At 46.9% G+C, this 15,765-nt stretch overlaps 1 protein-coding gene and 1 long non-coding RNA gene across 5 annotated transcripts; one reads left to right on the forward strand and one right to left on the reverse strand.

The window, feature by feature from the left end:
- Window positions 1-89: 89 nt before the first annotated feature.
- On the reverse strand, window positions 90-8,451 carry LOC145515834 (uncharacterized). The gene is made up of 2 exons (XR_014061041.1): window positions 7,892-8,451; window positions 90-2,526 (listed from the first exon to the last, which is right to left on the reverse strand). It is a non-coding gene; the product is annotated as an uncharacterized LOC145515834 (long non-coding RNA).
- Window positions 3,670-15,765, forward strand: LOC145515831 (cationic amino acid transporter 3-like). 4 transcript variants are annotated; one of them, XM_081517227.1, is made up of 11 exons: window positions 3,670-8,561; window positions 9,708-9,866; window positions 12,600-12,786; window positions 12,983-13,095; window positions 13,265-13,487; window positions 13,653-13,864; window positions 13,967-14,069; window positions 14,269-14,468; window positions 14,665-14,837; window positions 15,104-15,212; window positions 15,379-15,765. In XM_081517227.1, exons 1-11 carry the CDS (start codon window positions 8,135-8,137, stop codon window positions 15,438-15,440), a joined length of 1,968 nt encoding a protein of 655 aa, XP_081373353.1. In that variant the 5' UTR covers window positions 3,670-8,134; the 3' UTR covers window positions 15,441-15,765. The 4 variants fall into 4 exon arrangements, with proteins under 4 accessions (XP_081373353.1, XP_081373354.1, XP_081373355.1 ...); XM_081517228.1 differs by having other exon boundaries at window positions 12,600-12,777; XM_081517229.1 differs by lacking the exon at window positions 3,670-8,561 and adding an exon at window positions 8,577-8,777.

Here is a 15,765-nt window from a genome sequence, read left to right on the forward strand (position 1 = left end):
TCTAATGCAGGGGGTGTGGTTTGATCCCTGGTTGTGGGACCCACATGCCTCACAGCCGAAAAACTAAAACATAAAGCAGAAGCAATAAAGACTTTATTTATTTTTTTTATTAATTAATTTATTTTAGTTGGGGGCTAATTACTTTACAGTATTGTAATAGTTTTTGCCATACATTGACATGAATCAGCCATGGGCAATAAAGACTTTAAAAATGGTCCACATTAAAAAAAAAATCTTAAAAAAAAAAAGAGAGTTGCACCTTAGGGAATTCCCTGGAGGTCCAGGATTTAGGACGCAGGGCTTTCAAGGCCATGGCCAGGGTTCAATCCCCGGTCACGGAACTAAGTTCCTGCAAACTGTGCAGTGTGGCCAAAAAATAAGAAAAAAAAAACAACCACAAATGTAATTTTAAAAAAGAGTTGCATTTTAAACATAAGAAAGCAGATGAGTTGGAAGCAGAAAGAAAGGAAGAGATACATTGTGCAAAGAGTAACACAAGAAAGATGTATAGCCATCTTAATATCAGATGAAAGAGATTTTATGAAAAAGAATAACAATAAATAAATTGAATTATTTTACTGAGAAAGAGAGATGGTCATTTTCATCTTCTCCCCCAGCTTTACTGAGATATATATCACACTATATAATAAGCACTTTATTTTTCTGCCACAGACTCTTAGAGTTAGATAGTAGAGTTGATGAGGAAAAGTTCTTTAATTGGAAAAATAAAAACTTGCATTGCCAGAGGTGAGGAAAGAAGGTAGGAAGTAATAGTTGGTTGATGAATGGTTACGGTTGTGTGAAAGTCACTCAACCATGTCAGACTCTTTGCAACCCCATGAACTATACAGTCCATGGAATTCTCCAGGCCAGAATACTGGGGTGGGCAGCCTTTCCCTTCTCCGGGGGATCTTCTTATCCCAGGGATCAAACCTAGGTCTCCCGCATTGCAGACGGATTTTTTACCAGCTGAGCCTGTGGTTACCCTGACCATGTTCATGGTAGGGTGGAACTAAAAGATAGGAAGTGAAACTAGAGAAGTAAAAATAAAAAGGTGTTACTGAAGAAAATAATACTTGAAACTGAGATTATGGACTGGAAGACATTAGTAACCAAGAAGTACAGGACTGTGGGAATGAGCAGCTGCAGTAGAGAGAAGGAGGGATGGAGGTCAAGAAACTGAGCGGCAAAGTTGTTAAATGAATTAAAAAAAATAGAAGAGGATGAACAGAATTAGGAAAATTCTGCAAGTTCACCGTTTTGCAAGGTCTACTGAAATACAGACTTGGGAAATGATGGAGACTGAAACTGTCAGGTGAAACTTTGATGGAAGAGGCTGGCATCACCTGATTGCTGTTCTTCCCTTACTGCTGGGGGACAACCAGATATCCTGTGCTACCGAGTGTTCCATAACAGGCAACACAGAACACCGCCCGGAACACAGCCCTGATGGAAAGCTGAGTCAGAAAGTCCTCAAGCCTCTAGATCAACCACAGCTCATCGTGAACATAAGGGAGAGATTCACAGTTAGACTGAAAACACAATCAGCCAAAACCAGGATGTTGACAATGCCCCAGGGCAGAAAAATGGTCCCCTTTTTATACCAATTAAATGGTATGCTGCTGCTAAGTCGCTTCTGTCGTGTCTGACTCTTAGCGACCCCATGGACTGTAGCCTACCAGGCTCCTCTGTCCATGGGATTTTCCAGGCAAGAGTACTGGAGTGGGGTGCCATTGCCTTCTCCGTAAATGGTGTGTGACCCATAGCCATAAAAGGAACGCATTTGACTCAGTTCTAACGAGGTGGATGGACCTAGAGCCTTTAATAGAGAGTGAAGTCAGAAAAAGAAGAACAAATATCCTATATTAACACATATGTAGAATCTAGAAAGATGGTGGTACTGATGAACCCATCTGCAGGGCAGCGATAGAGACACAGACATAGAGAACAGACTTGTGGACACAGCGGGGGAAGGAGAGGGTGGGATGAATCGAGAGAGGAGCATTGAAACATTTCCACTACCATGTGTAAAACAGATAGCTAATAGGAAGCTACTGTGTAACCCAGGGAGCTCAAACCCAGTGCTCTGTGACACCCTAGAGGGGTGGGATGGGGCGGGAGGTGAGGGAACAGGCTCAGGAGGGCGGGGACATACTGTACCTATGGCTGATTCATGGCGATGCATGGCGGAAACCAACAAGCCATTGTAAAGCAATTATCCTCCAATTAAATGAATTAAAAAAAAAAAAAGATGTGTGAAATGAATTCCAGATAAACTGTCTCCAAATGCCCCCTGCTGTTGAAGTGCGGAGCTCTTTCCTTCTTAGTCTCTGATGCCTATTTTAGTTCCTGGCACACAGTCGTCTCTATGGCAACGTTAAATGCATGAACTCTGTCCACTGCTTCCTTTACTTGGCCACGCAGTTTATTCAGTAGCAACATCATATTGTGGAAACAGTTAAACTTTGCTGCTATTGGAACAGAAAAACTTCCCCCCTTTATCCTATTAGGTCTTTTAACTGGAGCCTGCAAAAAAGACACAGAAAAGGCAAATTACCAGGAGGAAGGATTATATACAGGAGACAACAAAAGTATAACTTACTAAATGATTAAAGTGACAGGCTTCTGTACCTAACTTACTAGAGGGGTGCAGGGAGAAAAGGCTTTTATGGGAAGAACAAATGGGTTTCTTTGGGAAAAACAAATTAAGAAACCAGAGATGAGATGCTTTGTAATAATGTTTGTCTCTGCAGGTGTGAGTGGTCTTTCCAGCTTCTTCAGGCTAGAAAACTCCGAGAGAGCGAAATTTTTAAAAAGTTTAAATGTATTTGTTTTTAATTGGAGGATAATTGCCTTACAACTTTGTGTTGGTTTCTGCCATACATCCACATGAATCAGCCATGGGTAGACATATGTCTCCTCCCGCTTAAGCCTCCCTCCCATCTCCCACCGCATCCCACCCCTCCAGGTTGTCACAGAGCATCAGGTTTGAGCTCCCTGCCTCATATGGCAAATTTCCACTGGCCATCTGCTTTACACATGGTCACGTGTATGTCTCCATGCTACTCTCTCAACGCGTCCCACCCTCTCCTTCCCCCACTGAGTCCACAATTATTGTCCTAGTTTTACTCAGCGTCATCTTCTTGGGAGCAGCCTCTCCCCAGAGAGGGACTTTCTGGCAGCTGTACTTACCAGAACTTTCTGCTTTGAGTCTGATAAGGGAGGCTCCGAGAAGGCTTCTTTCTGCATCTGTTGCATCTCCAATGTCTTCTTTTAAAGTAATCCTCCTGACTACTGAGCCTGTGCTCTGGAGCCCCTGTGCCACAGCTGAAGCCTGTGACCCTAGAGTCCATGCTCCCCAACAAGAGAAGCCTGAGCACCGCTGCAAGAGAGCCCCCTCATCACTGCAAATGGAGAAAGCGCCCGCAGCACGGAGACCCTGCCCAGTCAAAGAGAGGTACAGAAGTGCCTCAGACGGCCAAGACTCCGCCTGCAATACAGGAGACGCTGGTGCAAACACCGGGTCGGGAAGATCCCCTGGAGAAGGAAATGGCTACCCGCTCCAGTCTTCTTGCCTGGAGAATCCCATGGACAGAGGAGCCTGGGGGGCTACAGTCCTTGGGGTCACAAAGAGTCAGACATGACTGATCGACTAACACTACATTTTTTTTTTTTTAACCAACTTTGGGGATTCAAGTGCGTCCTCACTCAACCAACTAAAACTTTCTGAAATAGGTTAAGCCTCTTTCGTCTTGTATGGCTGTTTTTTTTTTTTTAACTTACAATATGTAAATCAACTATACTTCAATGTTAAAAAAAGAAGCAAATGTGAGAGTCAGTCAAGTACTGCATTTATGTGTCCTTTTGCTGGTTTGTGCCCAGTGTTTTAGCATGTGGATCACTTGACTCAGGTCAGAATCTAGTCAACACTTCACTAGCATCCTCCAAAGCTGCAGCATTCCCCTCTCACTCTCGGGTTTTCCTTCCAGGAGGAGCAGGGCTCCTGATCTCTTGCATCCTTTTCCTTCTCCATCTCTGTGCTCAGCTATCCCAGCAAACAGAGCTCCCTGACCGAGTCACATCCCCTTTACCCTCTTCCATCCTTTTGGGCAAGACTGGGTGCACATGAGATGCTGGTTCCATGTTTGTGTTGCTTGAGTTAACATCAGAGGCTTTAAGCGCCCCTTCTCCTGGTGGAGTCCAGCTGGGCTTGTGTTCCCCCGCACTGGAGTGTCTCAGGTCATCTGCAGACAGTGGAGAGTCCAGCAAGAGGACTGGCAGGGGGCAGGGTTGTAAGTAGGGCCCCAAGTCTTACAGCTCACACGTCTCATGGTCCTTTATGATCAAATGTGTTCACGTGTCCATGGAAAGAAGCAATAAACAATCTAACAGGAGTAGAAAGAGTTTTATTTGAGCCCAGCTGAGCACTATAGCCCAGGAGGCAGCCTCTTAAATAACTCTGAAGAACTGCACTGGTTTTCTTTTGCTTTTTTTGGCCCTGCTGCATGGCATGAGGAAGGAGGGGAGGGTGGAGGAGGGTCCTTAGTTCTCAAACCGGGAATCGAACCCGTGCCCACTGCAGTGGAAGCACAGAGTACTGCCAGGGAATTCTCAGACTGTCCCACTGAAGCACGGTTTCCAGCACAGTCTTACACCGCATCCAAACAGAGAACACACATCACACAGCGCAGGGGGCATTCCTGCAAGGTTTCCAAAGAGACCGACTTAGTACATAGACAGAGAGACAGCAGGACCCTGGTGTCCGAGAAGGGAACCTTATCTTGGAGGGAGTGTTAGTATGGATGCCATTAGAAGGGAGTTACTCATTCTTATCTTCAAACCAGATGCTCTTTACCTCAATGGTTAAAGCAGATGAGCTGTGAGGGTTGGACAGGCTGTTTTAGTTCACACACAGTTCAAGATGAGCCACGTATAAGCAAAATAACTTCCGCATTCCTCAATATGTGAACATTTTCTCCATCACAAGCAGATAAAAATCTTAGAACCTTACGATCTAGCAATTCTACCTCTGAGGATATACCAGAAAGAACTGAAAGTGCACCCTGGAAGAGATATTTGTACACTCGTGGTCATAGCAGCATTTTTCACAATAACTAGAACATGAAAGCAACCCAAGTGCCCACTGACCAAAGGATGGATGAGCCAGTGTGATATGTACCAATACCAGAGTATTACTCAGCACCAGAAAGGAAGGGAATTCTAACACATGATGGATGCACCTTGCAGATATCATACTCAGTAAAATAAGTGTGACTACACTTGAGAACTGTTGTCTGATTCCATTTAAGTGAAGTCCCTAGAGTCATCAGTTTCATAAAGACAGAAAGTAGAATGGTGATGGCCAGGAACCGGAAAAGGAAAAAGAAGGAATTGTTGTTTAATGGGAACAGAGATTCAGTGTCGCCAGGTGAAAAATGCTCTGGAATTTGGTTGCACAAAATATGAATATACCTAACACGACCGAGGGGCTTTCCAAGTGGCACTAGTGGTGAAGAACCTGGGTGCTCATGCAGGAGACCTGGATTCAATCCCCAGGTTGGGAAGATCTCCTGGGGGAGGAAATGGCAACCCACTTCAGTATTCTTGCCTGGAGAATCCCACGGGCAGAGGAGCATGGCGGGGTTGCAAAGAATCGGACACGACTCAAGCGACTTAGCGCGTACACACACACACACAACATGATTGAACTGGACCCTTAACATGAATTAAATGATAAATTTTATTATGTGTACTTTACTGCAACAAAGAAAACGTTTCAGGGCCTTCCCTGGTGGTAGAGAATCTGCCTGCCAATGCAGGGGACTCAGGTTCAATCCCTGATCCAGGAGGATTCAACACACCTTAGAGCAGCTAATCCTGTGCCCTGCAATCCCTGAGGCAGTTCTCTAGAGCCGGGAGCCACAACCACTGAGGCCGCGAGGCGCAGCTAGGGCCGCCCGCCCGCCCCAGAGCCTGTGCTCCTCAACAGGAGAAGGTACAGTGCTGAGACGGCCATGCGCCCCACCAGAGAGGAGCCCCCACTCGCTGCAATGAGAGAAAGCCTGCGCGCAGCCACAAGACAAAGCACAACCAATCAATAATTCAAGCAATTCATAAAAAATCTTCTTAACTACTTAAAAAAAAACCAAAAAAACCTTCTCAGAACCTCCCCCGAGGGTAACCACAGAAGAATCAAGAGCTGATAGCAACACGGCAGATGCTCCCGCCCGCCCAGCCCCATCTCCACCCCAACAACCCAGGGGTGAGGACTGTCTTCTGTGCTCAGGACTCCCCGCTTTGGTTCTTGGAGATGTCTCAGCTCCAGCCCCGCACGGCTTAACCTCAGCCTCCCTGACTGATCCAGGGCTCCAGGCTCTGCTCCAAGGATCCAGTAAGTCTCGGCTCACCCTCTCCTGTAGGAGACTGGGGGCTGAGTTCACATCCTCCCAAAGAGACCTCTGCAACCCCAGAGTGCAGAGGGGTCAGCCTGGCTCCTGACTGAGGGTGGAGAGACCATTTTACAGATGAAAGCAGGAGCTGGGAGCTCTTGTGCTTTGTGAGAGAATCGGTGGGTGGTGGGTGGTGGAGGGTGGGGTCGGGCCAGCGGGAGGGGAGGTTGGATCAGTGCCTGGAGTTTCTTGCATATGTGCTAAGTCACTTCAGTTGTGTCTGACTCTTTGCGACCCTATGGAGTGTAACCCGCCAGGCTCCTATGTCCATGGAGATTATCCAAGCAAGAATACTGGAGTGGGTTGCCATTTCCTCCTCCAAGGGATCTTCCCAACCCAGGGATTGAGCCAGCGTCTCTCACATCTCCTGTGTTGACAGGCAGGCTCTTTTTCACTCACTTTTTTTTTTTGGACTGGGGCTCAAACAGTAGTGAAGATTGTCCTTATACAGGGCTTATGATATGTGGGCCACCCACTTCAGCCTCTTCTACACTCCCCGCCTTTTGAATCTGTGGGTTCCTCATCTTTTGATACCAGAGAACTGTAAAGGGCTTGCATGTCAGCCGATGTTGCTGTCTGTGGGGGATGATGGTAGGTTGTTGTTGTTCAGTCACTGAGTCGTGTCCGGCTCTTCGTGACTCCATGGACTGTAGCACACCAGGCTTCCCTGTCCTTCACCATCTCCCAGAGTCTGCTCAAGTTAATGCTATGTTGATTTATATTAAATCACCTTAGGGTTTGTTATACCCAGCAACTCTTTGAAGCTGGTCTCTATTATTTATCATTGGCAACAACAACAACAAAAAGGTAGTAAAATATACGTGACATAATATTTACCATCATAACTGTTTCTTGAAAAATTCAGCCCCAACACCCACATGGTTCACAGGATCTTAGTTCCCCCACCAGGATCAAATCCAGGTTCATGGCAGTGACAGTTCTCACTCCTAGCCGCTGGACTGCCAGGGAATTCCCATCTACATCATTTTTAAGTGTGCACTTCAGTAATGTTAAGTATATTTACATTGCTGTCCAGCCAATCTGAAGAGCTCTTTTGTAAAATGGAAAATGTGCCCTCATTTAACAATACCTTCTCAACCCCAGCCCCTGGCAAACCATCGTTCTACTTTCTGTCTCTATGGCTTTGACTCCTCTTGATACTTCATGGAAGTGGAATCATACAATATTTGTATATTAGTGAGTGGCTTAAGGGTGGCTCAGATGATAAAGAATCTGCCTGCAATGCAGGAGATCTGGGTTCGATCCCTGGGTTGGGACAATCTCCTGGAGGAGGGAATGGCAACCCGCTTCAGTATTCTTGCCTGGAGAATCCCCATGGACAGAGGAGCCTGGTGGGGTTGCAAAGACATGACTGAGTGACTAATACACACACACAAGGGAGTGACAGGAAGCTTTTTCCAAGCCTTCTGGGTCTTAATTACCTTTAACTCATAAAGAATCCCTGAGCCAAAGTGGCACACTGGGGAAGGCGTATTCTCGTCCCCTTCACTTCTCTTCAAGCAAATCTTCGAGTAACCTTGAAACATTAAAAATCTTTATGTTTGAAGAAACCAAAGCTTACAGAGGGAGAACTTTCCCAGTGTGTCCTTTTACCACCTGCTCCCCATCACCCCATTCCTCCGTGGAACTGAGCTTTCAGGGTCAAGGGCAGATGGACATCGTTGATGACTTCAGGTCTTGCTTTCTCAGCAGATTGTAGCTCCTCAACTATGTCTATGATGCTGGGTCAGTATCTTCACCAGTTTGGTCAGAAGCTGGTCCGCAGGAAGCCACAGGAGTTCAGAGAGGAACCTGAGGGGTCTGAGACCCGTCCTCCGAACACCCTGGACCTGGTGGTTATAGGTTTGGACAACATGTTGGGAGCTGGCATATACATCCTGATTGGTGGAGTGGCCAAATACGTAGCTGGACCAGCAATCATCCTTTTCTTACTGGTGGCCGGCCTGACTACTGTGTTGTCTGGGCTCTGCTATGTCGAGTTGGCAGCTGGAGTAGAAAGACCTGGTACTGTGTATTTCATCAGCTATGTCACAATGGGACAACTGTACGCCTTCATCACTGGCTGGAACCTCTTACTGTATTTAATTATTGGTGAGACGATGGGGAGGGGGGAGAAGTGGGCCTTAAGATGGAGAAAGTAGGAGAGATGACTGGAGGCTTCAGTCATTCATCAGAACTTTGTTATCCACCTTTGAGGCAGAGTTGGGAAAGGGGTAATGGTGGCAGGAAAGCTGCCCAACCTCATCGCGCGCAGGTCTATCCTGCTTTCCTTAAATGATGGACCAAGAAACCGGAGGAATGGGAACTGTAAGGAGCGGGTGAGAGGGAGGCATGTCCCTAGGCTCATCCCCTGACCACAGTGAAATCTTTGCTCAGCTGTTGCCTTCATGGATGTTCCCTTACACCTCAATTTTTTTTTTAGAGGATCGTTTATTTTATTAGTCTTTTTTTTCCTTCTTTTTTAAAAATTAATTTATTTATTTTAGTTGGGGGCTAATTACTTTACAATATTGTAGTGGTTTTTGCCATACATTGACATGAATCAGCCATGGGTTTACATGTGTTCCCCATCCTGAACCCCCCTCCCACCTCCCTCCCCATCCTGTCCCTCTGGGTCATCCCATTGCCCCAGCCCTGAGCATTTGTCTCATGCATCGAACCTGGAATGGCGATCTGTTTCACATATGATAATATACATGTTTCAAAGCTATCCTCTCAGATCGTTCCACCCTCACCTTCTCCCACAGAGTCCATAAGACTGTTCTATGTATCTGTGTCTCTTATTCTGTCTCGCATATAGGGTTATCATTACCATCTTTCAAATTCCATGTATATGTATTAGTATACTGTATTGGTGTTTTTCTTTCTGGCTTACTTTACTCTGTATAATGGGCTCCAGTTTCATCCATCTCAATAGAACTGATTCAAATGTATTCTTTTTAATGGCTGAGTAATATTCCATCACCTTACACCTCAATTTAAAAATTCAACTCTGATCTAGGTCCTTCTAGTCCCATTTACCTGTGTTTCTTTGTTTTCCATCACTTTTATCTCCTAGCATATTAAATAGTTGGTCTTTCTGTGAATCACCTGGGTCTCCCCTGTCCACCCCATGAGAAGAAGCTCTTTGAGATCAGGTGTTTTTTTGCTCACCTTCTGCCCCAAATATCTCACATGGTGCATAATAGGGGTTCAAGTTCTGTTTGCTTGTAAACATTCCTTCTTCTGTTGCTGCAGCCACTGCCTGTATAGCCCGGGCCTGGAGCTCCACCTTCGACAGCCTGATTGGGAACCACATCTCTGAGGCATTAGGGGGAACTTTCTCTCTGCAAATGCCCTACTTCCTGCCCCCATTTCCAGACTTCCTTGCCCTGGGCCTGGTGCTGCTGCTCACAGGTGAGAAGGGACCAGAGACGTAAAGGGAAGAGCAAGGTATGGAGGGGGAGTTGGCATGGAGAAGGCTTGGGGTGGCAGAATGGTGGGGAATTAGGACTGGGAAAAAGGGTTTGGAATAAGAGAGAGAGGAAGGCAAGACAGAGACCATTTTTTCCTACCTTTGGACTATTGGTAATTTCAGTTCATTTCATTTCAGTTCAGTTCAGTTCAGTAGCTCAGTCGTGTCCGACTCTTTGCGACCCCATGAATTGCAGCACGCCAGGCCTCCCTGTCCATCACCAACTCCCGGAGTCTACCCAAACCCATGTTCATTGAGTCAGTGATGCCATCCAACCATCTCATCCTCTGTCGTCCCCTTCTCCTCCTGCCCCCAATCCTACCCAGCATTAGGGTCTTTTCCAATGAGTCAACTCTTCGCATGAGGTGGCCAAAGTATTGGAGTTTCAACTTCAACAGCAGTCCTTCCAATGAACACCCAGGATTGATCTCCTTTTGGATGGATTGATTGGATCTCCTTGCAGTCCAAGGGACTCTCAAGAGTCTTCTCCAACACCACAGTTCAAAAGCATCATTCTGCGGTGCTCAGCTTTCTTCACCGTCCAATTCTCACACCCATACATGACCACTGGAAAAACCATAGCCTTGACTAGACGGACTTTTGTTGGCAAAGTAATGTCTCTGCTTTTAAATATGCTATCTAGGTTGGCCATAAGCTTCTTTCCAAGGAGTAAGCGTCTTTTAATTTCATGGCTGCAGTCACCATCAGCAGTGATTTGGAGCCCAGAAAAATAAAGTCTGACACTGTTTCCACTGTTTCCCCATCTATTTCCCATGAAGTGATGGGACCAGATGCCATGATCTTAATTTTCTGAATGTTGAGCTTTAAGCCAACTTTTTCACTCTCCTCTTTCACTTTCATCAAGAGGCTCTTTAGTTCTTCTTCACTTTCTGCCGTAAGGGTGGTGTCATCTGCATATCTGAGGTTATTGTTATTTCTCCCGGCAATCTTGATTCCAGCTTGTGTTTCTTCCAGCCCAGCGTTTCTCATGATGTAGTCTGCATATAAGTTAAATAAGCAGGGTGACAATATACAGCCTTGACGTACTCCTTTTCCTATTTGGAACCAGTCTGTTGTTCCATGTCTAGTTCTAACTGTTGCTTCCTGACCTGCATACAGGTTTCTCAAGAGACAGGGTTGAATCATTCTTTGTTGTGGGGTGCTATCCCGTGCATTTTCTGTTTTTTTTTTTAAATTGTTGTTGGGGGAATTCCCTGGTGGTCCAATGGTTAGGACACTGTGCTTTCAATGATGAAGTTTCGGGCTCAATCCCTGGCCAGGGAACAAAGATCCCACATGCCAAGAGGGGTACCCCCCAAAAAATCATTGTTGGATGTTGAGTAGCATCTATGATCTTTATGTAGTAGGTACCAGTCACACCCAACCCCCAAACCGTGACAACTGGGATGTCTCCAGACAGTGCCAATGTCCCTTGGGGCACAAAATCGCCCCAGCTGGGAATCATTTACCTAGACCAACAAGTTTCTTCCTCTGTACTGAGATCAAAGTTATGTGTTTGGGTTTTGTTTTTTAACTGAGAGGAAATTCATGTAAATTTAACCATTTTATTATTTTCCCCAGCCTTATTGAGATATACTTCACTTCATGACAAATAGTTGGGGAAAAAATGGAAACAGTGAGAGACTTTATTTTCTTGGGCTTCCAAATCACTGTGGATGGGGACTGCAGCCATGAAATTAAAAGGCACTTGCTCCTTGGAAGAAAAGCTATGACAAACCTCGACAGTATATTAAAAAGCAGAAGCATCACTGCTGACAAAGGTACATATAGTCAAAGCTATGGTTTTTCCAGTAGTCGTGTACAGATGTGAGAGTTGGACCATAAAGAAGGCCGAGTACCAAAGAATTGAGGCTTTTGATTGTAGTGCTGGAGAAGACTCTTGAGAATCCCTTGAGCTGCAAGGAGACCCAACCAGTCCATCCTAAAGGAAATCAGTCCTGAATATTCATTTGAAGAACTGATGCTGAAACAGAAGCTCCAATACTTTGGCCACCTGATGAGAAGAATTGATTCACTGGAAAAGACCCTGATGTTGAGAAAGACTGGGGGCAGGAGGAGAAGGGGACAACAGAGGATGAGATGGTTGGATGGCATCACTGACTCAATGGACATGAGTTTGAGCAAACTCTGGGAGATGGTGAAGGACAGTCCATGGGGTGCAGTCCATGGGGTGACAAAGAATCAGACATGACTGAGCAACTGAACCACAACAACAACGGACACACAGCATTGTGAAAGTTTAAGATGATTTGATAGACATGGATATTGTGAGATGATGGTCACAGTAAGAAAATATCCATCTGCAAGTGTCCAATTCAGCGGCACTTAGTACATTCCCAGCGTTGTGTAACCACCACCCCATCCAGTACCAAACATTTTCATCACAACAAAAGGAAACCCTGTACCCGTTGAGCAGTCACTGTCCGTCTGTCCGCAACCACCAACCGCCAGCCCTGGGCAACCACTAGTCTGCTTTCTGTCTCTATGGATTTAGTTATTTATTTCTCTGGCCTCACTGCAATGCATGGGGAACTCCCAGACCAGGGATTGAACCTATGCTCCCTGTAGTTGAAGCTCAGAGTCTTAACCAATGGGCTGCTAGGGGAGTCCTGGATTTAGTTATTTTGTTGTCGCATTTTCTGTTTTTCCCACAGGACTACTGGCTCTGAGAGTTTATGAGTCAACCCTGATGTACAAAGTCTTCACAGGCTTGAACATTTTGGTTCTCAGCTTCATCATCCTCTCTGGCTTCGTTAAGGGGGACCTGAACAATTGGAAACTCACAGAACAGGACTACACATTGGCTGCAGCTGGATCTGGTGATGCCTATAGGTTTGGACGGTACACTTGGTTGTAGTAATGCACGTGTGTGTGGTGTGCAGAGTTGGGAATATGGTGGGGACTAGGGAGACCTGGGCTGATGGTCCAAGCGTGGGGGTCCCTGGAGCCCAGGACTTGAGGTCCTAAGGGAGGAGCCCAGTAGAGACGGCTGAACACACCTCACCCACGTTCCTCCCCTTTTCTTCTCTCACCATAGCTTGGGCCTTCTGGCTTCTGGAGGGTTTGTGCCTTTCGGCTTTGATGGAATTCTCCAGGGAGCAGCTACATGTTTCTATGCATTTGTTGGTTTTACTGGCATTGCCAGTGCAGGTAACATGGGCATCGTGTGTTCCATCAGGGATTTGGGCACAGAATGGGCTGCCCTTGGGCACAGGGGTGGGTAGAAGGTTAGGCTGCTTTTGAAGTTTGAAGAGTAAAGTGCGTTTTGTGATTTCACCCCAGTGTGTTTACTGACCCAATACCTCCTCCCATCCTGAAGGGAAAAAAGCCAGAAATCCTCAGTGGTCCATGCCCTTGACTGTCGTGATCTCCTTCTTCATCTGCTTTTTGGTGTGTTTTGGTGTCTCGGCGGCCCTCACCCTCATGGTGCCCTACTACCTGATTCAGCTCAAGAGCCCCTTGCCGCAGGCTTTCCTCTATGTTGGGTGGGAGCCTGTCAAATATGTCGTGGCTGTTGGCACCCTCTGCATCCTTTTATACAGGTCAGTGTCATGGTTTTCTCCTCATCTACTGTCAGATGCTCGGGTATCCCCAGCCCTTGGGACTGAGAGACGAGAAAGACATCTTGCCCCATGGAGACCAGGGAGCAAAAGCCCTGGTCTCTCCTGCTTCTGCATGTTCTCACACATTCCCATTTTCTCTTCCAGCCTTCTGAGTATCATGTTCATCATGTCTCAGTTGACCTATGCAATGGCAGAGGACGGGCTCCTTTTCCGGGGACTTGCCTGGATCCCTGGCCCCACCGATGCCTGCACTGATGCCCCCACAAAGGCCCGCACCAATGCCCGCATCATTGTCCGCACCGTTGCCCCCACAGGAACACCCATCATGGCCGTCTTGGTTCCTGGAACTCTTGCAGGTGAATAAACAAAACTCACCCTTTTTAAAATCATATTTCCTAACTTGCATATTTCCAGTGGCTTCTCACTCTCCCCACACCGTCTCTGCTCCCTCATCCCAGCGGTTATGGCGTTATTCTTCGACTTCACCGACCTGGTGGACCTCATGTCATTTCGGTCCCTGCTCGCTTACTCCCTGGGGACGTTTTCTGTCCTTGCCCTCAGGTGAGACCCCACGACACCTTGACTGGGGGTGGGGGTCTTCGACTTGCGAGGGTTGATGGGGAGGGAATCATCTTCTACCTTCATGCTGCCTCCTAAATGTCCTGCTATCACTGATTTGGGAAAGAGAGGCATTAGGCAGTCTGATGTTGGATCAGCAGTAGGGGCTGTGACTAATACCGCCTCAATATTTCTCATTCAGGTATCAACCAGCCCAGAACGGAAGCAAGAAGGAGAAAACAGCGGAGGAAATTGAGATGGAGCCTGAAGCTGAAGGAGGGCCTTTGGACTCTGAACCTGAAGCAGGAACCTCAAACATTCTGAAGAGTCCATGGTTCCCTGCCAGCCCCATCCCCACTCGGAAATCTGGCCAAATTGTCTATGGATGTGCCTTCCTGCTCGGTGAGCAGTGGGACTTCTCTTTGGTCATATTCTGAAATTGACGGATGGTACTGGAGTATTTATTTTGTCAGTTGAGGAGTGTTGGAGATATTATGGCCCTTCCTGATGGGGGCAGCCTGGGGAGGGGTGTGACCCGAGGTCCTGACGTCTTTGTCTTCCGGGTCCAGCCTGCTCTCCTTCTCCTTGACCCCTGCAGTTCTCCTGCTGACCATCCTGAGCCTGATCCTGGCCCAGTGGCCCAGCCAGGTGTTCTCTGGAGACCCCGTGCTCACAACTGTGGCTGTGCTGCTGCTGCTGCTCATCACTGGGGTCATGGCCATCATCTGGAGGCAGCCCCAGGACCCCTCTCCTCTTGAACCTACGTTCAGGGTAGGTGACCTTATGGGTCCAAAGTGTCCACCTTGAGTGAAGGAGGTCTGTGTGCTTTAGGCCTAAACATCCTTTGCTGGACCAGAGAAGAAGGGGAGTTGCTGAAACCAATGGACTCTTCCCTGATCCACACTCAGTGCTTTACACACTCACTCTCACTATGCACTGAGCACACAGCCTGAGTAGAACTGGAGTCTTCCTGTCCACACGGGGGTCACCTTTCAGACGTCTGGGCTGTGTTCAGGGATGAACTGACTTGCCCACAGGTCCCTGCTTTGCCTGCTGTCTTCCTGGTGAGCACCTTTGTGAATGCTTACTTGATGATACAGATGACCACTCAGACGTGGGCTCAATTTGGCATCTGGATGGCAATTGGTAAGTGGTTGTCTGGGATAAAAAGGTTTCTTGAATGATGGAGCCCGTTGTTCTTTTACTTCCTCTCCCCTGAATTGTATCAGACACCATGATAGGAGGCCCACTGGGCATTTGTAAGTGAGGAGAGCACCAGCCTTCCCTTCTCACTATCTCATTTCCCTACTAGGATTTGCCATATACTTTGGATACGGGATCCGACACAGCCTGGAGGAGGACAATGGGCCATAGCCGCCAGCCTCCACTTCCCAGACTTAACAGAAACATCCCTAGTGATGAATCGTCTTAACCACGGGAAAGAGATGCTGTGCGGAATCCCTCCATGCACTGGAGGATCTGCTGGCTCAAGGGACACTGTGCGTCTCTGTGGAGCATGAAGGTGGATGCATCTACAGCACCGTGTTTATCGCCAGTGGGCAAAGTGACTTTGATGTTTCAAATGTCGAAGTTACATTTAAAAGCATGATACGCATCCAGAAAAGTGAATTTTCATGCATAATGTACAAAAATGTAACCAGAAAATAAAGGAAGAAATAAAATATTAACTTGAACTTAA

The sequence above is a fragment of the Giraffa tippelskirchi genome, chromosome 7 (genome assembly GCF_054371585.1).
Source record: "Giraffa tippelskirchi isolate mGirTip1 chromosome 7, T2T-mGirTip1v1.2.pri, whole genome shotgun sequence".
In the NCBI taxonomy this organism is placed as follows: domain Eukaryota; kingdom Metazoa; phylum Chordata; class Mammalia; order Artiodactyla; family Giraffidae; genus Giraffa; species Giraffa tippelskirchi.